The sequence below is a fragment of the Ailuropoda melanoleuca genome, chromosome 10 (genome assembly GCF_002007445.2).
Source record: "Ailuropoda melanoleuca isolate Jingjing chromosome 10, ASM200744v2, whole genome shotgun sequence".
NCBI lineage: Eukaryota > Metazoa > Chordata > Mammalia > Carnivora > Ursidae > Ailuropoda > Ailuropoda melanoleuca.
This window is the reverse complement of record NC_048227.1, coordinates 3918437-3946244: the sequence shown is the minus strand read 5'-3', so window position 1 is coordinate 3946244 and position 27808 is coordinate 3918437. Positions and strand designations below refer to the sequence as shown.

Below are 27808 nucleotides of genomic sequence, written 5' to 3'. Positions count from 1 at the left end.
TTGTGGTTACCCTTGATTCCTTTCCCTCTCACCTCACATCCGATCCATCTGCAAATCTATTACACCTGAAAAAAAAAATCCCTAATCTGATCATTTCTCCCCACTTCCTTCCTGACCATACTAGTTAAAGTCACCATCGAGTATCATTTAGACTCCTGAAATCTCTTCCCAACTAGCATTCCTGCTTCTACTCTAGCTCTCTAGGACCAGAGTCCTCTTTGGAAAAATCAACCCACGCCCCCACTCCCAATTCTCCAGTAGTTTCCCATCACAGAATAAAATCCAGATTCCTTATTAAGACCTCCTCTGATTTGGCCCCCCCCATTCCCTGGCCCACCCCCATTCCCTACCATTCTCTGTCTCACTCACTGCACTGCAGGAACGCAGTTAACGCTAACACACCAGGCATATCACCACTGCTTGAAGTGTTCTTCCTCCAGGTGGTCGCCATAGCTCACCTCCTATGTCATTCCGTTTTCTGCTCAAATGTCCCCTGTTCAGAAGACTCCCTGACCACATTGGCATCCCTATCACTCTCTACCCCTTCCTCTGCTTTATTTCTCCTATGGGTTTTTTTTTTTTCTTCCCCTGAACACTTCCTGCCTAAGCCAGTATTTCTTCTGTTAGTGAGTTCACTAGTTGGTTATATACTTACCCACTAAAACATAGCTTTGGGAGAACAGGGACCCTCCATACCGCTGTATCCCCAATTCCTAGAACAGTGCCTGGCACACAAGAAGCTCTCCAAAAATATATGTTGAATGAATGACTTGCCAAAGGCAAGGGGTGCAAATAAGTGCATATCAAGTAGATTTCATAGGCACCTGCTCCTCCCCAACATCCCCCCACACCCCCCCTTTCATCTCTAGGGAGACGGCGACACTTCCTGGGTTGGGGAAAGGGCACCTCAATTTCCTTCGTCCTCCCACCTCGTGGGGGAGTCAAGACTCAGTGGGCGGTGAGCGGACAGAGGTCCCTCTCTATGGTCTTACTCCTCAGGCCCCTCCTCCCTAGCACCCGGCGTGCCTCTATGGTTCTTCCTGTCATTAGTCGGGAGGGGGCGCTGTGCGCAGGCGCGGGGTGAAGCCGCGGCGGGGCCGGAAGGAGTGCAGCGGCAGCCTCGGCGGCGGCGGCGACGAAGCTGTCGGCGGCGACTCCTGGTGACTAGAAGCCGTGGCGACAGAGGCCGCCGAGCCCGCCTGGCGAGCCCGCAAGCTGAGTGGCGAGTAAGTGTCGGCCGCGGGGCGCACCCGGCTCCTCGGCAGGCCGCGTGAGGCGAGTGGCGTCTCAGCCCGGCGCCTCCATTAAGCCCCGGGGTGGGGGCGGGGGCCACGGCTGTGAGGGGCGGAGGGGCGGCAGAGTCTGGGGCGCGGGTGGCCCGGCGGCCGCCCGAACGCCAGCGGGCCCGGGGCCACGCGGGGCGCCACCGAGCGCCGGGGGCGCGAGCAGTGGGGCCGGCGGCGAGGCGGGAGCCACAAAGGCGCAGGCGGCCGGTGGACCCTCCCCCGCGCCCGCCACTTCGGGAAGTTTCGCGGGCCGGTCCCTCGGCCTGCTGCGCGAGGGCGAAAGCGCCGAAAGACCGAGTTTCCCCGGCGGCAGCTCGCGGGAGGCGGCGTCGGTGGAGCCGAGCGCGGCCTGGAGCGCGCGGGCGGCGATGCACTGTGACTCTGAACTCCGGCGCCCCCAGCTGAGGGGCGCCGGGCCTCAGTCCCCAATCCTCCTGACTCGGGTCAGGAGGGCTGTCTCCTCGGGAAAGCCGACGACTCCCACCCAGCCCTCGTGAGGACATCCAAGTGCGTCAAAATCCTCTGCAGCGCGGGGAACGCGAACCCGACAAACGTGCCTGGAGCGCCGCGCAGTGAACGAGACTGGCGTTCCCGCGTGGGACGTGGCTGGAGACTGCGTGGAACGATTGTTTCAAAACTTTGGGCCACTTCAGTCCTGAGCGAGACCCCCCCCCTCCCCGAGTGCCTGCGGGGTCCAGTGTAAACCAGCCAGGGGCCTGTAAATAACTTGAATACGTTGTGATAAGTGCCTGGGTTTGGCTGGTTCTAGGCACTTTGCTAATGCAGAGAGATTTATTTACCCTTCTGGGAGCTGGGAAAGAACAGGGAAGATTTTAGGACCGACCTCAATTTTAGCACGTTTGCCTGAAGAAAGACTGCCAAGAAACAGCCTTGCTTTGTTGTTTATTGTATAGGTAATTTATTGGGCCTGGAGGTAGGGAGTGGTGTGAATCTGAGGAAATAGCTGGAGAACCTGGGGCCAGATTTGGGATCTCCCCCGTAAACCTAAATAGAGGCTAGGGGGCAGCAAGTAAAAAAGCCGCCTTCCAGCCTCTGTGGGGGAATCTAATAAAGGAAGTTGAAATATGAGTCAAGGAGACAAAGTTTATGAAATAAGGTAGAGGAGAGCGCCTGTGTTTGCTAACTCTGATGGCTTCTATTTAATCAGTGTTCGTTATATTCTAGGCTGTGTTAGGGTCTTTTTCAGACCTTATAACTAATTCTCATAGATGGCAGTGTTATTTTATCTTCATTGTCAGTAAGACAAAACATGATGCTAGTAACTGTGTACTGATACTGTTCTAAGTATTTTTTATGTATTAACTCCCTTAGTTGTCAATGATGGGGGTTCTGTTATTATCCTTATTTTAAAAAGGAAGAAAACAAGGTACTGAAAAATAACTTATGTAGTCAGAAAGCTTGTAAGGGTCAGAGCTGGGACTTGAACTCAGTTTGGTTCCATAGTTTATGCTCCTAATTATTTTGCTGTACCTGCGAATGATATTTATTTGAAAAGTTCTGGAGTATTTACTTGGTGCCAGGCCGTATGCTATGTCCTGTGGCTAGGGGAATGAATAAGATGCGGGGTCCTACATCCTTAGAATTTGTTTTGCAGAGGAGATAGCTATTTAACATAGCTTCCTGAGTAATTGTAGATTATTATCATGCCAAGTATTCTGAAGGATTGAGATATGTTGTGTGAATAAACAGTGGGGATGGTCGGAAAGGTTTTTCTGAGGAGGTGGTATTTATTTATTTATTTATTTTTAAGATTTTATTTATTTATTCAACAGAGATAGAAACAGCCAGCGTGAGAGGGAACACAAGCAGGGCGAGTGGGAGAGGAAGAAGCAGGCTCATAGTGGAGGAGCCTGATGTGGGGCTCGATCCCATAATGCCAGGATCACGCCCTGAGCCGAAGGCAGACACCCAACCGCTGTGCCACCCAGGCGCCCCCTGAGGAAGTGATATTTAAGATGAGAAACTCAAGGATGAATGGAGTTAATTTGGTCAGAGGCAGTGAAAAATAATCAGCCAGCTAGAGGGAAGAGGAAGGAGCATGGCATGTTGAAGGGACTGAGCCGTGGTCCCTGCAGAATTGTGAACGGGTGAGAGGTGTAAAGTGAGTCTAGCTATGTCAGCAAGGGTTCTGTGAGGCAACATTTCACAGGCCATGAGATTTTGGTTCTACCATGATGAGATTTTATGATTAAAAAAAACAAACCTCCGTGCAATATGAAAATATGTCAGAGAGTAGGACCTGTAGGCACTATTAGGATAGAAGGGGCAGTGTATCATGAGTTCACGGAGGTTTCACCTGTAAAAAGATCGTTGAAAACATTGATTTTTTTCCCCCCTTGTGGATGAGGATGTGCTTACTTATTCCACTTTCTGAACCAGTTTTCATTTGACATTTGAGGAGAATTTTTTTTTTTTAAGATTTTTTTATTTATTTATTTGACAGAGACAGCCAGCGAGAGAGGGAACACAAGCAGGGGGAGTGGGAGAGGAAGAAGCAGGCTCCTAGCAGAGGAGCCCCGATGCGGGGCTCGATCCCAGAACGCCGGGACCACGCCCTGAGCTGAAGGCAGACGCTTAACCGCTGTGCCACCCAGGCGCCCCTGAGGAGAATCTTAAGGTTATATGTTAAACTCTTTAGCCTACCCAGTGAAGATTTCGAGTTTAATTTTTGGTTCAAAACCTTTTGTAGAAAGACACTGATAAGAGGATTTTTAGAGCTCTTTCAAGCTCTGCTTAAACTCCAGACTAATTGTCCACATAATTCTGTCTGTAATTGTGGATGCTTTTTTATCTTAGTTCTTTTCATTTTGTCTACATATTAAAATATACACACATTGCGTTCTCTTATTCTGAACTCATCACTTGCCTTGTTCTTAATAGTATCGCCATCCTCCAGTCACCCAACATCTAGGTGTCCTCAACATCTAGGTCAACTTTGACTCCTTCTTGCCTCATGGCTCTTTACATACAAAATCCCATTGAATCTAACTGTAGTTGGCATCTTGTATCTTTTTCCTCTCCCTGCTTATTATCTCTAGCTCATACTTCACTGCCTCTTGTTTCCTGGGTTTTCTGCTACCAGATGTTTTTTTTACAGTCTTACACATTGCAGTTAGGTTAATTTTCCTAAAGTACAAGTCTCTGTATTGCTTCTTATTGGTTAGAAAATAAAATTTGAGCTGTACTTCAGTTATCCATAGATGCATAGAGCAAGCCACCCCCAAACTTAGTAACTTAATATGACTATTTTGTTGACAATTTTGTGAGTCAAGAGATTGGGAAGAACTAATCTGGGCTGTTTTTTTCTCATCCACATGCTGCTAACAGAGGTAGTAGGGCTGGAGGTTCCACTTCCAAAATGCGTTTTCACTGCCATGCCTTCTCAGGGACTGCTGGGAGGCTGGGCTCAGCTACATTTTCTTTCTCCAGGTAGTATCAGGGCTTTCCATGTGATCTCTCCATCAGGATTCAGATTTCTTAATGGTGATTCTGGGCTCTAGGAGCCCTAGGTGGAAGCTACTTAAAGTTGCTCTCTTAAAGGCAAAGTTTGGAGCTAGCACAGCATTCAGTTTAGCTTAAACACAGCTATCTGGGCTAAGCTTCCCTGAGTGCCTGCCCTCTCCCAACTGGAATAGTGTCTTTATTGTGCAAATTCGTTATATTTTATAGTGTACTTAATTGTGTGCAGAGTTTCTCTCACTAATTGTACTCCCAAGTTTTTTGAGGCAAGATCCATGTTGGTTTTTCTATGTATGTATTTCCCATGGTGCGTAACACAATTTTTTTTAAGGTTTTATTTATTTGAAAGAGAACACAAGCCGGGGCAAGGGGGCAGGGAGCAGCAGACTCCCCACTGAGTGCAGAGCCTGATGGATCCCAGGACCCCCAGATTATGACCTGAGCCAAAGTCAGACCCTGAACCAACTGAGCCACCCAGGCACCCCACAACTGTTTTATACCACGTGGCAAGACCACAATAAATATCTGCTGAACTCTTTAATGTTTTAATTTTAAATAGTAATGTAGGAGCACCTGGGTGGCTCAGTCAGTTAAGCGTCCAACTCAGTTTCAGCTCCAGTCTTGATCTCAGGGTCCTGAGTTCAAGCTCCGTGTTGGGCTGCACGCTGGGCATGGAGCCTACTTAAAAAAAAAAAATAGTAATATAAAAAATTACAGTTCAGTATAGAAAAACCAGAAAATATAACAAAGCAAAAAACTATAACTACTTTAAGCTTATTATTTAGAAATAACCATTAACTTTTTATTGTGTTGATTAATTATTGATTAAACCTTAGTATAGGCTTACAACGAATGGATATCGAAATAATGGTTAAGATGAGGAGCTAGGATTTGAATGAAGAGCAATAGTCACTTACAGTCACTCAGAAAAAGATGTTGGGAAGCAGTGTTGCGGAGTGGTATGACAGGGCGCATGTCAGCTTCTTCCAGCTTGTGCCTGGCTCTGCTTTGCCCACCTTTCCCTGGAATATTCAAAGAGATTAACTCATTAAATTGAAAACATCTTTTATTACCCCAAGATCAGTGCTGCAGAAGTGACAGACATATTTATGGAGATTACTCTGGAAAGCAGGAACACCACAAAATCCCAGGACCATGCAGTATTCTCTCAGGAGCCCGTGGAAGGAAAAATGGAGATAATAACACAAATAGAAGGATGAGAAGAAATTTATTTACAACTGAAGAAAATCCTGATAAACTGATTGTTGTCACTTAAGCCATGATACCTGGCCCTGGTTATATATAGCTGTGATGAACAGCTCCAGTTTCTGAGGGATGAAGATGTTTTTGGAGCCACTCATTCATTCAGCAACTGTGCAGGACACAGGAAATACAGCTATGAATAAGATATAGTCAAGAGCATATGGAGAACACAGTTCAACTGTGAACTTTCTCATGTGTTGATATATTCATCCAAGGAAGAGAAGGGGATTTTAAAAATGGTAATGAGGACAGTTGTTGGAGGTAGAAGAGAATATAGAATTGTCACCTCATTTTTCTTAAGTTTTTACAATATAGTAGTACTATATACGATTCTCCATGGGGTAAGGAAGCAATAAAATGTATGCTAGTTTTCCTTTCTAATTTGGAAGCGTTATCTGATATATTGACCATAGAGTATAGTCACAAATGTACATGTGATAATTTTTACCGTAAAAGGAAGAGGCAAGAACTAGTCTCTGTTAGGTAGCATTTCCCATTTCTGGATTCCACATTTGTTTAGCTATTTTCTTCAGCTGTCTGATGAAGAAGCTACTGCCAGAGGAAAAATGAAGTTTCTTATAGAAGGAAGTAAAAGTTTAACTGTGAATAGTTATAATAAAATTAGCAAAAAGTAACCTGGAAGAGGAAAATAAAGCCCTCCCCCCGCTTTTGGCTGTATTGTCAACTTACTAATAAACACTGTACATCTACTGTGTACTTTTGATAACAAGCTCCTGTTTTGGTGGCATTTACCATTTACAAAGTGGCTTCTCATATTACAACACAGCCTTACAAGGTAAGAATAGCAGTTTCCATTTCATAGGGAATAATAGTAGTCATAATGTGACATGCACTATGGTACATACTTTATATTTAATTCAGTTAATTTTAAAACAACTATTCTCATTTTACAAATAAACTAAGTCCAAGAGATTAAGCAATTTATGCAGTCACTGATTACTAAATGGTGAAACCAGGGTTTGTGCTTAGGTAGTTTGATCTGAAGCCCAGATGAGAGGACTGAATGTCAGGGACTTGAATGACCTTTACAGAGAAGCTAGTCTGGAGTAGAAATTCCCTCGTCAGACTCCTTTTCTCACTGAAGCTTGGGGCCATTGTATATACCACTCACTCATGAGGAATCTTGCTTTTAAAGCACCAGTAGTAATCTGTTGAACTACAAGCTTAACATGCTAACTAAATTAAGTAAATGTAAAATGAATCACACTTCCTTTTGACTTCCAGTATAAAATTGAAAGAACCTTGTTGTGGTAAAAGAAAGAACAAGAAATGTGTCTAGTGGAATTATGTTCAAAATACGTTTTAAAAATTGTATTTGAAAGAAAAGTAAAGTTTTGAGTACAGTTCAAATTTGATATTAGAGCTCTTTCTACCGTGCTATTTATAAATGATGTCATTCATTATTATTTCAAGTGAGATTTGTAATTTTTAAAATTGAGATACCTTTGTCCACTTATAGATACCACAAAGTTTTACTGTAAAACTTAAATTAGTCTTAACACACAATTTAGTATTCTCTAGGTTGGAAAAATGCTGATGTTCCTTGACTTTTAACTCCTCGTAGACGTCATTACATGAGAAGCCGGGGTTCTGGGGTCTACTTTCTCTAAAGCGTGTGGTTTTTCCCAGGAAGGCAAAGAAAATTGAGATTCTCTTAGAACCAAAAACATTGGTTCTTAATTATTTTCATCAGAATAAACAAGAAAATGGTTCAAAAGTCAAAGTACTACTGTTTCACAGAGGCAACCACTTCTTTTCTCTTATGATGGCTTTTGTTCCCCTTACTTTCCCGTTTTGAAATAGAGTACACACAAAAGTTTGACCCCAAACTAAGTTTAGGCCTATGCAGCTTCATCTTAAGTCATTCAAGGTATATTTTCTTACGTTTGGATTCCTTCACTCAACCATTACGTATGGCTTAATAAATTATTACAAGATGCTTATATCCACTGCCCAGTTTAAGAAGTAGACCATCTCTAAGCCCCATCCATGTATCCTATCTGGATCATAACTCATTCCTTCCCACTAAAATTAATTATTACTCTGACTTTTGTAATCATTTTCTCGTATTTCTTCATCACCCAACAATACTTCCCGAGGTACTGTAATCTCATTTAAAATTTTTGATATATTTTTAAACCTAAGTTTCCTCTTCCATTCCTTTTCATTTTTCCTTATTATTTATCTGTTGTTGAACCTGAACCATTTGACCTGTAGTTTCCCAGAGCTTAGCTAGGTGTTTGTCAGACTTCTAAAAAATTATTACCATATAGAGCCTTTTTAAACATTTTTTTCTAATCCTCCCTCATTAATTACTAAGGAATAAGATTTTGCTGGATGGGACTGAATTTTGGATGGTCACAAACCACTGTTGTATCTTAAGGTCTTCACACTCTTGCAAAAGCACTCCCATTGAGAGTACCTGATCTGGGTTGCGTACTTACGGTGCGATTCAGAAATTTTATTTTTCCTCTAGCCTCTATTGTAAAAAACTCTGGCTGGCGCGCCTGGGTGGCACAGCGGTTAAGCATCTGCCTTCGGCTCAGGGCGTGATCCCGGAGTTATGGGATCGAGCCCCACATCAGGCTCTTCTACTATGAGCCTGCTTCTTCCTCTCCCACTCCCCCTGCTTGTGTTCCCTCTCTCGCTGGCTGTCTCTATCTCTGTTGAATAAATAAATAAAATCTTAAAAAAATAATAATAATAAAAATAAAAAACTGTGGCTGGGTCCAGATCCTTGTCCAAACTCTGGTTCCATCTCTTTCACAAGACTGTAGATAGCAGAAGGTGCTTAGTTCATGTCTCTATGATGTTAGCAGCCAGTGATATCCAAGGTCTAGATCCAGTAATTCATTGAGGATTGCAAGTGACACTTTAATTGGATTTTTAAAATTAATACTGGAATATTTTTTTTAAGATTTTATGTATTTATTTGACAGACAGCGAGAGAGGGAACACAAGCAGGAGGGAGTGGGAGAGGAAGAAGCAGGCTCCTAGCAGAGGAGCCCGATGTGGGGCTCGATCCCATAACGCCGGGATCACGCCCTGAGCCGAAGGCAGACGCTTAACGACTGAGCCACCCAGGCGCCCCAATACTGGAATATTTTTATAAAGAAACTATTTTCTTGTCTACTCTTTGGTTATCCAGTGACATATAGTTCATATAGAAAAGGCAAGAAAGTACCTGATTCTTTGCCTTTATTTTACCTACTTATTTATTTATGTATTTATAGAGGAGGAGAGATGGTCTTAAGTAGGCTCCATACCCAGCACAGAGCCCAGCATGGGGCTTGATCGCACAACCCTGAAATCCTGACCTGAGTCGAAATTGAGAGGGATACTTAACTGACTGAGCCACCCAGGCACCCCTGTTTTACCAGTTTTAAAGATAATGTATTGGTTGATATCCTTTGAAAAGGACCTCTTTAAAAATAATTGAGTATTTTCATTTGTATGTTTTCTTAAAAGAGATTCATCCCATATTATTTTCCTTGGAGCTCAAAATATCCTGTATTTGGTCAGTGGAAGCCTCTTCAGGATTTTTTTTTCTGAGTTATTCTGACAGAACCCAGTCTTTGAGAAGTAGTTTTTGATCGCTTCCTTGATATCTGATATGACAAGGTGTTGTAGGCTCATTTTGTAAGATTCTTGCCTCCAGAATTGGAATTAGTAATTTCTCCAAAAAAGCCCTGGTTTCTTTTGGTGGGAAATAGTGTTTCAAGACCATAATACAGACACCACGGATGTTCATTGCTTCTATGTTATAAATAAAATTCCTTTTTTTTTTTTACACTGAAATTCTTGATTCTCGGGGGCACAGCGATTAGTAGAATAAGAATATTCCATAACTGTTAATCTTTTTAACTTGTTAAACACAAAAGTGTCAGAATGAAAGTTTTAGAATGTCACAACCATTATGATTACATGACTTTAAAATTTTGCATATGCTTCCTTTCCCCATAATTTTTATAGTTGTACTATATACGTAATTTTAGTTCTCCCTTATTTATTATTTTTTTTAAAAAAGATTTTATTTATTTGTTTGACAGAGAGAGAGACAGCCAGCAAGAGAGGTAACACAAGCAGGGGAAGTGGGAGAGGAAGAAGCAGGCTCCCAGCGGGGCAGGAGCCCGATGTAGGGCTCCATCCCAGGACTCCAGGATCACGCCCTGAGCCGAGGGCAGATGCTTAATGACTGAGCCACCCAGGCGCCCCTTAGTTCTCCTTTAATATTTGTGCTATAAGTAATTACATATTTAATGTTTACTGCCAGTCTTTGTGTTGGTGTCTTTAGTCATTTTGGTTGCCTGAAGTTTATTTTTCTGTCAAATTGCATCCTGTAAAAACAATCAATAATCCATAAGTTCTTGTATGTTGATAAATTTGTTTGTGCTCCTTTTCTTTGAAATTATTTTTGCTGGTTACAAAATCTCTGGCTCATTTTTTTTTTAAAAAGTATCTTAAACCATTTTCTAATGGCATAAAGCATCACTATCGAAGTCTGTTAATAATCTAATTTTCTTTCTTTTCAGTGTTTCAAGCCCAGGTTCTAAAAGGATTTTTTTTCTTTAAAGTGTGTGTGTCTTGGTAGTTGTCATTTGGGGTGGTTTTTGTTTTGTTTTTTGGGGTTTTTTTGTTTTTTGTCTTTTTAGGTATTTACTGCATTTTTTTGAAATGTAGTCTTTTTTTTTTTTTAAAGATTTTATTTATTTATTCGACAGAGAGATAGCGAGAGAGGGAACACAGGGGGAGTGGGAGAGGAAGAAGCAGGCTCACAGCGGAGGAGCCTAATGTGGGGCTCGATCCCACAACGCCGGGATCACGCCCTGAGCCGAAGGCAGACACCTAACCACTGTGCCACCCAGGCGCCCCTTGAAATATAGTCTTAACATTTTTATTTTAGGGAAAAAAAATTTTCTGTCACAGTTTTTAGCATTCTCTTCCCTTTCAACTTATTCAAGAGCTGCTGTTTGTTGTGTTGGACAGTCTTTTTCTTGAATATTTGTTCCTTTATCTCTTCATTTTTCTATTTAAAATTTTCCTCGGGGCGCCTGGGTGGCTCATTCGTTAAGCGTCTGCCTTCAGCTCAGGGCATGTCTGGGATTGAGCCCCGCATCAGGCTCCCTGCTCCGCTGGGAAGCCTGCTTCTTCCTCTCCCACTCCTCCTGCTTGTGTTCCCTCTCTGGCTGTCTCTCTGGCTGTCAAATAAATAAATAAAATCTTTAAAAATAAAAAAAAATAAAGTAAAAATTTCCTCCTTTTACCTTTCAGTTCTCCTAAGCAGTATTTGTTGTATTTATTCACGGTTGTGTTCCTTCTAATTTAGTCCTCACTCCTGAAACTTTTTTTTTAATTTTTATTTCTTTCCTGAGATCTTTCCTTTTCTGAGTTTTCTAGTTCTGATTTATAGTGTTGTTTTGTGTCTTGTAGTATTTTCTTAGTGTCCGTTAAGTTGTTCAATCTTTCTGGCATGTTTTCATTGTTCTAGGGACGTTGTTTTGCTCCTGCTTTTACTTATAACTTTATAGGAGTTCTGATATCAGTTCTTTTCTTTACTCATTTTTATTTTTCAGCAGAAACTTTGCAAGCCATAATCTGCTCATTTTTAATGAAATTGGTTTTCTTGGACTTTGAAGGAGGGTAGTTTAGGATAGCTTTTCTAACTTCACAGAACTCCCTTTTCATGCAGTGTTCAAAATATGACAGCTTCTTTTTGAGATTTCCTGGCTTTGTCCTCTATTGTTATGTAGACCTGCCTTCTTTTTCCTTTGTCTTTATTTTTTTTAAGATTTTATTTATTTATTTGACAGACAGCCAGTGAGAGAGGGAACACAGGCAGGGGGAGTGGGAGAGGAAGAAGCAGGCTCCCAGCGGAGGAGCCTGATGTAGGGCTCGATCCCAGGGCTCTAGGATCACGCCCTGAGCCGAAGGCAGATGAAGGCAGACGCTTAACGACTGAGCCACCCAGGTGCCCCGTCCTTTGTCTTTATTGTCTCTGTCTTAGTTTCATTCTTCCCACCTTTTCATCTCATTGTGGGGCCCTGTCCTGCAAGGGCACCCTGCTAGGTCAGGTTTGAAACTTCATGGGTCCTAGACTGCTTCACTCTCAGATCTTAACTTGAATTCCTTGCACTCACCTGCTATTGAACTGAGCAAACCCCTTCCTGGTGTTTCGCAGCTTTCTCAGATTGGCCTGTGTGCTTTTCAGTGAATACCTGTTGGTGGTTTGGGGGCTGTCCTCTTCTCAGGTCTGAATGATTCCCTGTGATTTCTGAGGCACAAATGGTACTTCAGAGATCTCGTGGTACTTGATGATTTGTCCTCAAGGGTTCGTATTTGGGACTTTGTAGTGATTGTTTCTTAGGTTTTTTTCTAATTTGGAATTTTTTTGTTTTTAGATGAGAATTTGGGTACATTCAAAAACCATGGTGCTGCTGTCTTCCCAGAATTCCTTGTGGTTTCATTTTACGTTCCTCTGATGTCTCATAATGTTGGGCACTTCTTCATTTGTTAACTGGCCTTTTGGGTTTCCTCAGGGTACTCAACATTGGGAGTTCAAATCTTTAGCCCATTTTTCTTCCTTTAAGTTGTCTGGTTTGTTTGTGTGTCTTTCAGTTACCATGTAAGCATTCTTTATTTTTGTTGGATAGGAGCCTTTATTATATATATTGCAAATTTTTTCTCCCAGTGGCTTGCCTTTTCACTCTTGATAATTTCTTTTGTGTATAGAAGTTTTTATTTTTAACGTACAATATTTCAGTCTTTTCTGTTATGGGTAGTACTTTCTATATCCTATTTAAGCTATTTTTCCCAACCCCAAGTTTGTGAAGGTATTTTTTTAGGGTATCTTAAAGTCGTTTTTGTCTAAGGCATGAGGAAGAGACCTAGTTCCTCATTCTATTTGCCCCCCCCATACAGCTTTCTAGTACAGCATCGTACAGTAAAAACATGTTTTCTACTGCTCTGTGCTGCCACTTTTGTCATAAATCAAACATCCATGTTATGAATGAATCTGTTTCTGGACTCTGTTCCTTTGGTCTGTTTTTCTCTTCTTTTGCAATACCGTTTGGTCTTAATTACTTTAGCTTTGTATTAGTAAGACTTGCTTTCTGATAGTGTAAATTTTCCACCTTTTGTTTTTCTTTATGAATGCCATGGTTATTCTTGGCTCTGCATTTTCCTGTAGATTTTAGAATCATCTAGTATATATCCACTTTTTAAAATCTGATTAAGGCTATATTAAATCTGTAGGTCAATTTGGGAGGAATTGACATCTTTACAAAATTGAGCCCATGAATGTGGTATGTCTCTCTATTAGTGTTCTTTGGTTTCTCTCAGTGATTTACAGTTTTCTATATAGAGGTCTGGCACATCTTTCATTGCATTTATTCCTTGGTATATGATAGTTTTTGATGCTACTCTAAGGAGTATCCTTTCAAAATACTATTTTCTAATTGTTTCTTAGTAGCGTGGTGTTCCTTTTTTTTTATATTGACCTTGTATCCAGAGACTTTGTTATTCATTCCACTTATCATTACAGTGGTATTCCTATGTACAGTCATGTATACAAATATGTATAATTTTGTTGTTATCTTCCAGTATTTTATTGGTTGTTTTTTTTTTTTTTAATTTTTTTAAGTAGGCTCCATGACCAACGTGGGGCTTGAACTCATGACTCCAAAATCGAGATCAAGAGTCGGACACTTAAGCTACTGAGCCACCCAGGTGCCCTTGTTGTTTTATCTTTTGATAATCCATCTGGAATTGATGTTTATGTGTGGTATAAGGAATGAATCAAGGCTCATTTTCTTCCTATATAGATACCCACTTGGCCCAGGAATGTATATTGGAAGACCATTCTTCCCACTGCATTGCAGTAGCACCTTTGTTTTTATATGGATGACCAAATGTATATGGGTCTGTTTCTGAGCCCTCTGTTGTACTTTTCTGTCTGTCTTTGCATCAGTATACAATCTTATCATCTGCAGATAATGCCACTTTAATTTCTTCCTTTCAGCTTGATATTTTATTTCTCTTTATTGCCCTACTCCACTTGCTACAACCTCCACTACAGTGTAGACAAGAAATGGTGAAAACTCTCCTCAATTTCAGGGAGAAAGCTTTTCAGTGTTTTACTATTATGTGTGAGGTTTGCTCTAGTGTTTTTAAAATGTCTTTAACTTGATGAAGGAAGTCTTTTCTAATAACCAATAGTCTGAGAGATTTTAATCATGAACAGGTGTTAAAATTTTAATGCTTTTCCCCCCATCCTACTTCAATGATTATATAGTTTTTTTCTTTATTCCAGTTATGTAACTTACTTTGCTTTGGTTATGATTTTGTCTCTGTGTTCCTGAGAGATATTGGTCTCTCTTGTGCTGTTCTTACAAGCTTTTACTATCAAAATTATGCAGACCTCATAAAATGATTTAGAAATAATGTTTGTTCTTTTTCTGTTCTCTGAGTTTTTGTAATATTAATTACATTTCTTCCTCAGATATTTAGAAGACTTTACTGATTTCAGGGCTTTTACAGTATTCTTTGTGGGAAAGTTATTAATTACTGATTCAGTTTCCTTATTTGGTTGGTAGAACTCTGTTCCGATTTAAAATTTTCTTTGTTCAGGGGCACCTGGCTGGCTCAGTTCACAAAGCATGTGACTCTTGATCTCAGGGTCGTGAGTTTGAGCCCTACGGTGGGTGTAGAGATTACTTAAGTAATTTATAAATAAATGAATGAATGAACAAATAAATTTTCTTTGTTCAGCTGTGATAAATTGTATTTCAAGGAGTTTGTCCATTCACAATTTCAAATTAATTGGTATAAAATTATAATATTCCTTTTATATTGTAGAATCTTTTACATTCCTGGTAATGGTTATTTGTGTTTTCTCCCATTTTTCTTTGATCAATTATGATATTTGTCAGTCTTCTTAATTTTTTTAGAGAAACAACTTTTTGTTTGGACTTTTCACTGTATGTTTGTATCTGTTTTGTTGATTTCTGTTGTTAATGATTGCCTTCTATTTTTCTGGTTTGATTTACTGTGCTTTTTCTAGCTTCTTGAGATCGAGGCTTCGAGCATTGATTTCTTGGTCTTTTTTCTTCTCTAAAAGAGCATTTGGATGTATAAATTGCCCTCTAAATACTGCCTTAACTCCAGCCTACAACTTTTGATGTATTTTGTTTTGATTAGCGTTGGTTCATCGAGTCAAAATACAGGAGTTTCTGATTTTCATCATAATTTCTTCTTTAACCCATGAGTTGTTTAGTTTGCTTAATTTTCGATATTTAGAAATTTCCTGGTTATCTTTTTTTTTTACTGACTGTTGTCAGCTAACAATATACTGTATGATTTCAAGCCTGTGAAATTTGTTGAGACTCTTATGACTCAGGATACAATCCGTTTTGTAAAGGTTCCTTATATACTTGAAAAGAGTATGTGTTCTACGGTTGTTAGGTGGAGTGGTCCATAAATGTCATTGAGGTCAAGTGGTTTGATAGTGCTATTCAGGTTTTCTGTCCAGCTATAAATGTGGATTTGTGTTACTTCTTTAAGGTCTGTCAGTTTCAGGTATACGTATTTTGAAGCTATGTTATTAGATTCCTAATACACATTTAGAATTATCATATCTTCTGTGAGTTGACCCTCTTAACTGGAAGAAATCTCCCTACGCATCTCTAATACTACTTATGTCAATTTTGTCTGATACTAGTCTATTCATAGAGGTTTTTTATGGGTTTTATTGTACCCCTTCTGCACCCCGCAAAAATGGAAAAGATTAAATAGTTGAAAAGAGAGCTTCAGCATAGAATTGGAGTTTATTTTAAAAAATCAGATGGACATTTTATGACAAAAATATCTTATGAGTTGTTGATGTTCAGAATATTGCTTTCCATCCTTTTACTTTAAAGCTTTGTCTTATACTTAACAGCATTTATGTTGTCTGTTTATGTAATACAATTTCCAGTATGATTGTATTTAAGTTGTATGGGATAACGACTTATGTAAATTGCAAAGTGATTACTTCAGGAAGTTTAGTTTAGTTAACATCCATCATCTCATATGGATAACCCCCCAAAAAAGAGAAAAACATTTTTTTTCCTTGTGATGAGATCTTTCAGGATTTACTCTCGTAGCAACTTTCAAATACACCCTGCGGCAGTGTTAACTGTAGTCCTCATGTTGTACCTTATGGCCCCATTACTTATTTATTTTATAACTGGAAGTTTGTACCTTTTGACCCTCTTTATCCAATCCTCCTACCTTTGGTAACCACATGTGATCACTTTGTAAAGTTTGGGTCTTCGAGGGTTTTGGGTTGGTTTTTCTTTTTTTTTTGGATTCCACGTGTGAGATCATATATTTGTCTTTCTCTGTCTCATTTCACGTAGTGTATAATGCCTTCATAGTTCATCCATGTTGTTGCAAATGGCAGGATTTCCCTCTTTTTTACAGCTTAGTAGTAGTCTATTTTCTAGCATTTCTTTTTTTTTTCTTTCTTTCTTTCATTTACTTAAGAGAGAGCAGGGGGAGGAGCATAGGGAGAGGGACAAACAGACTCCATGCTCAGTGCAGAGCCCAATGCAGGTTCCATCTCAGGCCCCTGAGATCATGACCTGAGCTGAAACCAGGAGTCGGACACTTAACTGACTGAACCACCCAGGTGCCCTTCTATTTTCTTTACCTATTCACTGAATGAACACTTAGGCTGTGTCCACGTCTTGGCTATTGTAAATAATGCTGCAGATACCTCTTCAACATTAATAATTTCTTTTCCTTTAGATATATACCCAGAAATGGAATTGCTGGATCATATGGTAGTTTTATTTATTTTTTATGTGGTGTTGTTTTATTTTTTTTAAATATTTTATTTGAGAGAGAAAGTGTGAGAGAGAGCACAAGCAGGGGGGAGGGGTAGAGGCAGAGGGAGAAGCAGACTCCCTGCTGAGCAGGGATTTTTTTTTTTTCCCCCCAGTGCAGGACTTGATCCCAGGACTCTGGGATCATGACCTGAGCCAAAGGCAGACACTTAACTGACTGAGCCACCCAGGTGCCCTATTTTTAATTTTTTGATGCACCCCCATCCTAGTTTCCACAGAGGGAGTTTACATTCCCTCCAGTAGTGTACAATTAGAAAGTCCTTTTCTCCGTGTCCTCACCAGCATTACCTTTTTGGTGATAGTCATTCTAACAAGTGGGAGGCCATAGCTCTTGGTTTTGATTTGCATTTCCCCGGTGATTAGTGATACTGAGCCACCTTCTCATGTACCTGTAGTCCATTTGAATATCTTATTAGAAAAACGTCTGTCTAGGTCCCTTGCTCATTTTAAAATTGGATTCTTTGCTTTTTGGCTATTTAGTTGTAGGAGTTGTTTATATATTTTGGATTTTAACCCCTTACCAGATACTGAGTTGCAAATACTTTCTCCCATTCCATAGGTTACTGTGATTGAGGTTTTAAGTGTATTTTATTATTTCTTCGTATGTTCCATCTGTTCTTTGATCCTTTCTTCCTTTTCTATTATTCTTCTTCCCCATCCCCATCAGCTTTTTAGTTATGCATTCTTCTGTTTTTCCCTTTGGTGGTGTTTTCACCATGAGCTTAGAATGCCACCTTCCTAATGAATCATCGAACTTTACATCGGAAACCGGGGATGTGCTGTATGGTGACTAACATAATATAATAAAAATCATTAAAAAAAAAAAAAGAATGCCACCTTCACCAAATATTTGGAAGAGTTTTGACAGTCCTTCCTTCTTAATGTTCTTTTTTTTTTTTTCAGACCCTCTTGAACAGATAGTCACCATGTTTAGATATTAGGAAGTACATACGTGTATGTCTGCATTTGAAAATGGCAGAGGGAAACAATAATGAAGAAGTCATTCACTTGAACAACTTTCACTGCCACAGGGGACAAGGTAAGTGTTTGTTCTCACTGTCTCCCTTTCATCATTGCTTTTTCTCTTTATGGTACAGTCGTAGTTTCTTTGAAATGAACCTGTTTTGCACCACATGGAACCCAGAAACATTGCATCTTTAGACCTCAGAACATCTGGTGTAATGGACTCATCAGACTAGAATTTTGTGTCAAATGGTGACACGCACTGGCATGAATGACGTTTAAGAATCTTTCATCACAAGTGGAATATTAAGCTATTAATGAGCAAGCCAAAATAAGCTGTTAATGTGCAGTCACTGGATCTCAAGAGGTGAGAGTTTGGGACTTGTGGCAGTTCCATTTTTGAAGGGGAATCGGGTCTTCAAAGGAGTGCTCCTCCAGGCCTGTTTGATCTGAAAGTGCTGCTATAGCATTTTTACCCCCTCATATGATGCTTAATTTATTTTTTTGCCAAAAGATTCTTAACATGGAATTTTAGAACACGTATTCTTTCATTATACAGTGTTTGAAATTTGGGGAAGTTTCTTGATTCAAAAGGGAAGGGAGCCTGCATTTCTGTGACATTCCTAAATGCATATGAAATTTCCTATCAGATCCTATTTCACATTCACACTTAGGCTGAAAGGAAAAAATTCATGCTGCTGAGTAGGAAGAGTATTTTTTGCAAGTATAAATTCCATGGAAGGGGACATCAGAGTGGCTCAGTCAGTTAAGTGTCTGCTCAGGTCATGATCTCCGGATGCTGGGATCAAGCCCTGAATCGGGCTCCTGCTCAGTGAGGGGTATGCTTCTCCCTCTCTCTCCGTCCCTTCCCTCCCCCACTTGGAGGTGTGTGTGTGTGCTCGCTCGCTCTCAAATAAGTAAAATCTTTTAAAAAATAATTTCCATAGAAGAAATTGTACCATTTTTTTGTTTTTTTCCCCCGATAATATTTTGTGCTTATGAAGGTGATTTTTTTTTCCCAGCAGAGGGTAAATTATATACATTTGGCTTTCAGAGAGCATTTGAAGTTTAGCACATTTTATTAAGCAAATAAATTGAGAAAAATAAAATGCTTAAACTATGCAAATTATGAGTGCAAAAGAAGTACTAATTTTTTTAAGGATTTTATTAATAGCTTATTCCAACTTGGTAGTAAGAGAACCATAATTTATTGTGACTCAGAAAGTTTTAAATCTTAGCTGTAATTTGTATATGGGATCATTTCCAAATTTTTTGAACATGTATATCAAATTAATGTTGTAGTTGTTTTTTAACTGGATTTTAAATATACTTGAGCAGAGTTTCAGAACAACTAATTCCTTTGGGGAAACTGTTCACTTTGGAGGTATATTTTTCTGTTAGACAAGTTTTGTGTATTTTGCACACAGCATGAGTATTTTTTTCAGGCATGCAGAGTTATTTTGTTTTTATGATCTATATTAATTTTATTGTGCCAACCCCTGTAGGTTTTTTTATTTTTAAATCATTTTTATTGAGGTATAATTTACTTAAATAAATGCACACATTTTAAGCATATAGTTCAATGAGCTTTGAAAAACGAATATACCCATATAACCACCCCCTCTACTCGTGATGTGGAACATTTCTGTCATCCCAGAAAGGTTCCGTTATGCCCCATCTGCAATCAGTCCTCACCCTACTCCTAGTCTAAGGAAACCACTGATCTGCTTTTTGTCACTCTAGTTTCATATAAATGGAATCATACAGCGTATACTCTTTATGCCAGAATTTTTCTGCCCAACGTAATGTTTTGAGATTCATCCATGTTGTATGTATCAATTAAATCCCATTTAATTGCAAGAATTCCATACCTAGTAAAAATAGGTTAAAAATGAAGGTAAAATAAATAAAGGTTAAAAGTACAGGAATGGGGGCGCCTGGGTGGCACAGCGGTTAAGCGTCTGCCTTCGGCTCAGGGCGTGATCCCGGCGTTATGGGATCGAGCCCCACATCAGGCTCCTCCGCTATGAGCCTGCTTCTTCCTCTCCCACTCCCCCTGCTTGTGTTCCCTCTCTCGCTGGCTGTCTCTGTCTCTGTCAAATAAATAAAATCTTTAAAAAAAAAAAAAAAAAAGTACAGGAGTGAAAAAAGAGAGGTTATGCAAATAGCACAAAAAGGAGCTGGTATGTCTATGTATTATGAGATAAAGTGGACACATTAGTCAGAAGTATTAATAAATAAAGAGTTTATAATGATAAAGGGGTCAGTGCACTGGAGGGATGAGCAGTTCTAACTTCTATATATTCAGTAACATGTTGTCAAAATATACAAAGCAAAAATTGACAACTAAAAGGAGAAATGAATAAATCCACAATTATAATGTGAGATTTTAACATGTTTCTTTAACTGACAGAGAGGAAGCGTATACAACGTTTGTTTGACTATAGAACACCATCAACAAATTTGACATAAAAGACATAAGTGGAATACTGCACCCAACGTATTTAACAAAAATTGGGGATATTTTGAGCCATAAAACAAGTTCCGGGTTTCAGAGGATTGAAATCATATAGGTTATATTCTCTGATCATGTTGGGATTAAGTTGTAAATCAGTTACAGAAATATAATTAGAGGGGCGCCTGGGTGGCACAGCGGTTAAGCATCTGCCTTTGGCTCAGGGTGTGATCCCGGGGTTATGGGATCGAGCCCCACGTCAGGCTCCTCTGCTATGAGCCTGCTTCTTCCTCTCCCACTCCCCCTGCGTGTGTTCCCTCTCTCGCTGGCTGTCTCTGTCTCTGTCGAATAAATAAATAAAATCTTAAAAATATATATATATAATTAGAAAATCCCTGTATGTGTGGAACATAGGAATGCATTTCAGAATGACTTAATGATTCAAAGATGAAATCACAGTGGAAATCAGGAAATACTTTGAATTGCATGATAATGAAAATACAATCTGTTGAGGCTTATGAGATGCGTCTAATGTCATGTTTGAAGAAAACTGAATAATCTAAAGGAGGACTCAGCAAACTTTTAAAAGTCAGTCACCATTTTTACCTTGCAAGTCTTGTGCTCTCTGTTGGCAGTTACTCAGCTATACCATTGTAATGTGAGGGCAGCTATAAATGATAGATAAATGAATGAGCATGGCTATGTTCCAATAAGGACCTGAAGTAGCAGGTACCATCCCACCCCACACTGCTGGTGGGAGCGTGTGTTAGCACAATTGGGAAAATTGTTTGGCGTTGTCTACTAAAATTGAACATACACTTTCCCTATGGTTCAGCACTTCCACTTCTAGCATGTACCCAACCTAATGAATATACCAAGAGACATGTATAAGAGTGTCCAGGACAGCATTAGAGGCACGTAGGTGGCTCAATCAGTTAAGTATCCAGCTCTTGATTTTGGCTCAGATCATGATCTCAGTGTCGTGGGATAAGCCCGCTTTGGGCTCCGTGCTGGGCATGGAGCCTGCTTAAGATTCTTTCTCTCCCTCTCCTTTTGCCTTGCTCTCTTTCTCTCTCTCTTTAAAAAAAAAAAAAAAAGTGTTCAAGACAGTGTTATCCAAGACTGGAACCAACCCAAATGTTCATTGACAGAAAAATAAATAACTTTCGATGTAGTCATACAGTGGATTACATACAGCAGAGAGCTACAGCACATGCCACAGCATGGATACATGGACCTAGTATTTACAAGAAAGCCAGAAACAAATGAATGTATACTCAAAAAACAAGCAAAACTAGTCTGTGGAGTTAGGAGACTATTAATACGCTGGAAATGTTTATTGACTGACCTTGGTGATGGTCACTCAGGTATGGGCCTTTTGATCAATTCGTAGAGTTATACATTTGGTTCATAGACTTTGTTCAACTTTAATTTTTTAAAGGCTAATGTATTTATATATGGTGTGTTGGGGAATATCTTGTCAACCGTTGGGCTTCCACTGTGAGGTGATAGGTTTCAAGCCAGCTTTTTCACTGGGTCTCCCAAGATTGTCGGTAAGTGTTCTTTTCTTGGGCCAATTTTTCCAGAGAGGAATGTACAATTTCCTGCCTATGGAATCTGAGACTGTCTGCCAGCATTCTGGGAACTAAGCAGCAGAAGGCAGCTGAGGTCTTGTTCGTTGTGCTGTTTCACTGGCACCCCTTTCCTCTCTTGACCCTGTGCCTGGTGTCTAGTGCCTCTGCCTTAGTGTCTCTTCATAATGGACCTCCACAGGGTGGGTTTTGTGTTTTTTTTTTTTTTTTTTTTTTTTTTTTTTGGAATGGCTCACTGAGCTTGGCAAATTCTCTCCAAAACTAGTAAAATTAGATAAAACTCTCCGGAGCTCCACTCTGCTTGCGAAATGGGGTGCTGCCCAAATCATGAATTGGTTAATAAAGCCAATTAGATCTTCCAAAAAAAACTAGACAAAATTGTCAAAAACAACCATTTAATACCTGGAAATGACCAAAGGAATATAATGATTGGGAACATTCAGGAAAATCTGGAATTCTGTCACATGAATTAAGCTAACTCTGGTTGGCTGTCTCCCCTGCAGGTTGTGGGTTTGAGCCTTCTCCCCTCAAACCATCACTGTTAACCTTTTTATAATGTTGAGGAAGTGGATGCTTGTTGAGTTAGGTAATAGCATCACGTGGCTGGCATATGGTGGAGCGGAGACTTGAACCCAGGCGGTCTGACCTTAGATTTAACAGACTGCTGTCCCTGGCTCACCACAGCTCTGTTACAGGGTTGAAGTGAGATAATTGACTTTAGATTGCTTCTCAAATTGTTGAATGCCATAAAAATAAATGAGGCATTAGCCTTGAGAAAGATATTAGAGCTTTAATGGAGAAATTTCAACATTTATAATTGATGGTGTCTCTTTTCTCATTGTGGGTTTCCCCCCCCCAACCTTTTCTCTAGGACTCTTAATGCATTTTGTCTTCATTGCCTGTTTTAACCTTTAACATTCCCATGAGCCAAGCAGGAAAAAATTAACAGTTTGTGTTATCCAGTAATTCATATTAGACATGCTCTTTTTTCAAACGAATAAAAGAAGTTAGCAATTTTGAACATAATTACTATATACAGATAGTTAACTTAACTCTAGTTATACTTAAAAGGATGGGGCACCTGGGTGGCTCAGTTTGTTAAGCGTCCGACCCTTGATTTCGGCTCAGGTTATGATCTCAGGGTTCTGAGATCGAGCCCCACATTGGGCTCCATGCTCAGTGGGGAATCTGTTTCTCTTCTCCCACTCCCTCTGCTCCTCCTCCTGCTCAGGTGCTCCCTCACGTGTGCGTGCACACACACTCTCTCAAATCTTTAAAAAAATAATAAAAAATAAAAGGAAATTAGGAAGGTTCTGTTGTTTACGGTCATAGATGCTAAATGGGTGTTTGAAACACTGAACTAGATGTAAATTATATTTAAAGTTTATGTCTAAGGTGAGCAAATTGGTATTTTAAATGTTAAATGAAAATTTTACTAGTTTTGAGTGAAAGTTTTTTCAGTTTAATCAGTTGAATAAAACAATGTTTTATTCCCTGGGAGGAATAGAGATGAGGCGGGAGTCCATGATTTCACTTTTTAAAAATTGGCTATCAAGATTTTACCAAGAGATTTCTCAGACCTAGTATAAGAAAAAGTTGATAATGTTATCAGATTTTCTCTGTTGATCCCAAAAATCCGTTACGGTCAAGGCTCACCACAGAAACCTGGCTGTTAATACTTGGGTGCATGTGTTAGCTTACCTAAGCTAACACACCAGTAGCCATGAACTTGGCTTTAGGCTTGACCCTTTTCGTGCCAAAATTGAATTAAAAGACTGAATGTGATCATGCTCATCTCCTGGTAACCATGTTCTCTGCTTCCTTTTAGACTGGATCAATCTCAGAGATGGACCCATCACCATATCTGACTCCTCTGATGAGGAAGGGGTTCCTATGCTGGTCACCCCGGCTCCTCAGCAGCACGACGAAGAGGATCTGGATGATGATGTCATCCTGACGGAAGTGAGTTTTCTTAAACTTACCATGATGAGGCATTCTTGCAAGTTAGTGATCTGATTCTTTGGCCCTGCAGCAGTGGTTTTTGGGGCCTCGTAGGAGAGCTGAGAGCACCACTTCTGTTGCACTGTGGCTCTCTGTGTGTGCTGTGGTCCTGCATCTCTGAGAACAGCCCCTTTCTACCTTGACTAATGCCCCCAGAGCTTTAGATGCCATAGGTTTGGTCTGTTTCTCGACTTCTGCACTATTGCTCTGACTATTCCTGCACTAGTCTGCATGTTGCAATTACAACGACCTTATTGTGTATCTTAATATCAGGTAGTGTCATCTCCCCTTTTTACTCTACATTTTTCAGAATCATCCTGGATATTTTTGTGCTTACGTTTTTATATAAATTTTGAGCTCAGCTTTTCTGATTCCAGTAGGTAGATCAGTTAATTCAAAACAAATCTTACTGTTAAAGAACAATTTTTTTATAATTTGGACGCTTTCTAACTTTTCTTCTATCTGGTCTAGCCTTCCTTTATATCCCTCAGCAAGAGCATTTTGAATTTTTCTTAACTATAAATGTTAAACATTTTTTGTTAAGTTTCTTCCCAGTTATTTCATCTTTTCTGTCACTTTTGTAAATGGTATCTTTTCTTCCACTGTACCTTATAACCTTTGTTTTTTTTAAATTTAGGAGTCTATTGGTTTTAATATTAATTTTATATTAGTTTCACCTTATCTTTATTGTCTGTAGTTGTTTTTCAGTTGACCCTATGAACTTCTCAAGGGATGGCATCTGATCTATCTGCAGATAATGATACTTGCAGTTTCTTCCTTTCCAGTTTTTATATTTGTCTTTATCTTGTTTAATTATATTAAATAATGCCTTCTCAAACATTTTAATAGTGGTAATAGGAATGAGAAAAAAACCCACTGACATAAATGGGAATACTTTTAATGTTTCTTCGCTAAGTGAGATTGTGGCTTTTTGCTTGAGATACCTTTCTTTTTTTTAAGATTTTATTTATTTATTAGAGAGAACAAACGGGGCAGGATCAGACTCCCCCCACCCCACTCTCCCAAGCAGGGAGCCTGATGTGAGGCTCGATCCTGAGATTCTTTGATTGTGACCTCAGCCAAAGACAGACGCTTAACCAACTGAGCCACCCAGGCGCCTCTGAGATGCCATTTTTTAAAGTATGTTAAAGAAGTAGCCATCTACTTTAAGTTTTTGTTAGTGAATATAAAATTCTATCAAATTCCATTTCAGCATCTGTAGAGATTATCATATTTTTCTTCAATCTATTAATGTAAATTATTCTGTTCTTCTCTGGATCGATTCTGCTTGGCGATAGTATTATAATGTAATGGTAATATGCCCTTGGATTCCATTTGCTAAGATTTTATTTAGGGTTTTCTCCATAGATCTCATGAGTGAGATTGGCCTGTAGGTGTATGTGCGTGTGCCTGTGCTGTCTTTGACAGGGTTTTTATAAACATGATTGATTCTGATCTCGTGAAAAGAATTTAGAAGTTTTCTTTCTTCTTCTTTGCTTTGATATTACTATTTTAAATAACACTGGAGTTACCTTTTCCTTACAGATTTGGTAGAATTTACCCTACAGGCTTTTGGCCTGTTGGTTTTCTTGGAGGCCAGTTCTTTGAAACTGTCTCAGCTTCCTCTATGGTAATTAACATGTCTAGATTTTCTGTCACTTTTTTTTCTTTTTTTCTTTTCCTTTTTTTTTTTTTTTTAAAGTAGGCTTTACACCCAGCATGGAGCCCAACGCAGGGCTCAGACTCAACGACGGTGAGCTCAGGACCTGAGCAGAAATGAAGAGTCAGACACTTAACCGACTGAGACACCCAGGCGTCCCCTTCTGTCGCTTCTTTTTTTTAAGATTTATTTATTTTAGAGAGTGGGGGAGGGGCAGAGGGAGAGAGACTCTCAAGCCGACTCTGCACTGAACATGGAGCCCAACGAAGGGCTCAGTCTCACAGTCCTGAGATTACAACCTGAGCCAAAACCAAGAGTTGGATGCTTAACTGACCAAGCCACCCCAGGCACCCCTTCTGTCACTTTAAAATCAGTTTTGTTCACTGATATTTTCCTACAAAATAATTTCTTTAAGGTTTTTTTTGTAGTGTATTTGATAAAATTAAATAAAATAACCTGTTGTTTTCTCTCTGTCCTCTGAGTCTGTGGTTCCTCCATTTTCATTTTCTGTTTTGTGTACTTGTGTTTTATCCCCTTTCCCTGATTTGATGAACTAACATTACCTTCCTTCCTCCCCTCTTCTTCCTGCTTCACTAAAGAAACCACTTTGAGAATCGTGTTATGGTGCTACCATTTGTTTTCTTACTAATCGGTTTCTGCTTTTGTCTTGAATGCTTTCCTTCTGCTTTAGCATATTTAACATGCTTCTTTGGCATTTGTTTTATGGTCCTTTTTACTGACTTCTTGAGTTATTCATTCTTCATTCTTTTATATTATTATTTTACTCATTGCCATGTAACCTATCACCTCAAAACTTAATGGCTTAAAACAGCTGCAGTCATTTGTTTCTGTGGATCAGGAATTTAAGAAGGGCTCAGCTGGATTGTTCTGGCTTGGGACATCTTGTGTGACTGTTGTCAGATGGTGCTGGAGCTGGGGCAGCAGGGGACCGGAGCAGCTGGAAGCCAGCACGCATTGCTGTCTTTGGGACTTCTACATAGGATCGCTCTCCCTTTTTAAAACAACGTTCTTGGGATATAATTCACATACCATACAGTTCATCCATCTAAAGTATACAGTTTGGGGCACCTGAGTGGTTCAGTTGGTTAACCGTCCAACTCTTGATCTCAGCTCAGGTCTTGATCTCAGGGTCGTGAGTTCAAGCGCCATGCTGGGGTGCACACTGGGCGTGGAGCTTACTTTTTTTTTTAAAAAAAGTATATAGTTCAGTAGTTCTTCATGTATTTACAGAATTTGCACAATTTTAGGACATTCTCATTATCCCAGAAGGAAACCCATTATGCCCATTAACAGTGATTGCTAATCCCTAATTAGTAAACCACTAATTTACTTTCTGTCTGTATACATGTGCCTCTCACGGACATTTCATATGAATGGGATCATACAATATGTGATTTTATTAGTGACGGCTTCTTTCATTCAGCATAATGTTGATCTGCATCTACATCTGTGATGTAGCATAATCAGTACTTCATTCCTTTTTATTGCCAAATAATACTCCATTGTATGGATGTCTCACACAGTGTTTACCCATTCCTCAGCTGATGGACATTTGGGATGCTTCCACTTTTTCGCTGTTACGACTAATGCTGCTATGAACATTCATGTAGCAGTTTTTGAGTGGATGTATGTTTTTTTCTTCTCTTGGTTATTGTCTTAGTCCATTCCAGCTACTATAACAAAATAACGCTGACTGGGTAACTTATAAACAACAGAAATTCATTGCTCACAGTTCTGGAGGCTGGGAAGTCCAAGATCAGGGTTCCATCATGGTTGTGTTCTGACGAAGGCCCTCTTTCTGGTTCAAAGCTAGCACCTCTCACTTGTGTCCTCACATGGTGGAAGAGGGTAGGGATCTCTCTGGAGCCTCTTCTACGAAGGCACTAATCCCATTCATGAGGGTGGGGAAGGCTGACCCAAACATTCAGACCATAGCAGTTACACCCCTAGGAATGGACTTGCTGGATTATATGGGAACTCTGTTTTACTCTACCAGACTGTTTCCCACAGCAGCTGCACTGTCATACATTTCCACCAGCAGTGTATGAGGGTTCCGGTTTCTCCATATTCCCTCAAACAATTGTTAGTTACATCTTTTTTATTACAGCCATCCTTGTAGATGTGAAGTGGTATCTCATGGTTTTGATTTGCATTTCCCTACGGCTAATGATATTTAGCCTCTT

At 39.9% G+C, this 27808-nt stretch overlaps 1 protein-coding gene across 3 annotated transcripts in view; it reads left to right on the top strand.

Annotated features, from left to right (window-relative positions):
• Positions 1–1068: 1068 nt before the first annotated feature.
• The window catches only part of RNF216 (ring finger protein 216), a 146176-nt gene continuing 119436 nt past the window's right edge, over positions 1069–27808 (top strand). For 2 of the 3 annotated variants that reach the window (XM_002916464.4, XM_002916465.4), the window contains exons 1-3: positions 1069–1226; positions 17837–17972; positions 23772–23905. In XM_002916464.4, the coding sequence (XP_002916510.1) occupies positions 17906–17972; positions 23772–23905 (201 nt within the window). In that variant the 5' untranslated portion in view covers positions 1069–1226; positions 17837–17905. Of the gene's footprint in view, positions 1227–3862; positions 3925–17836; positions 17973–23771; positions 23906–27808 lie in introns of those variants that run through there. The other variant, XM_034669766.1, reaches the window with a different exon arrangement.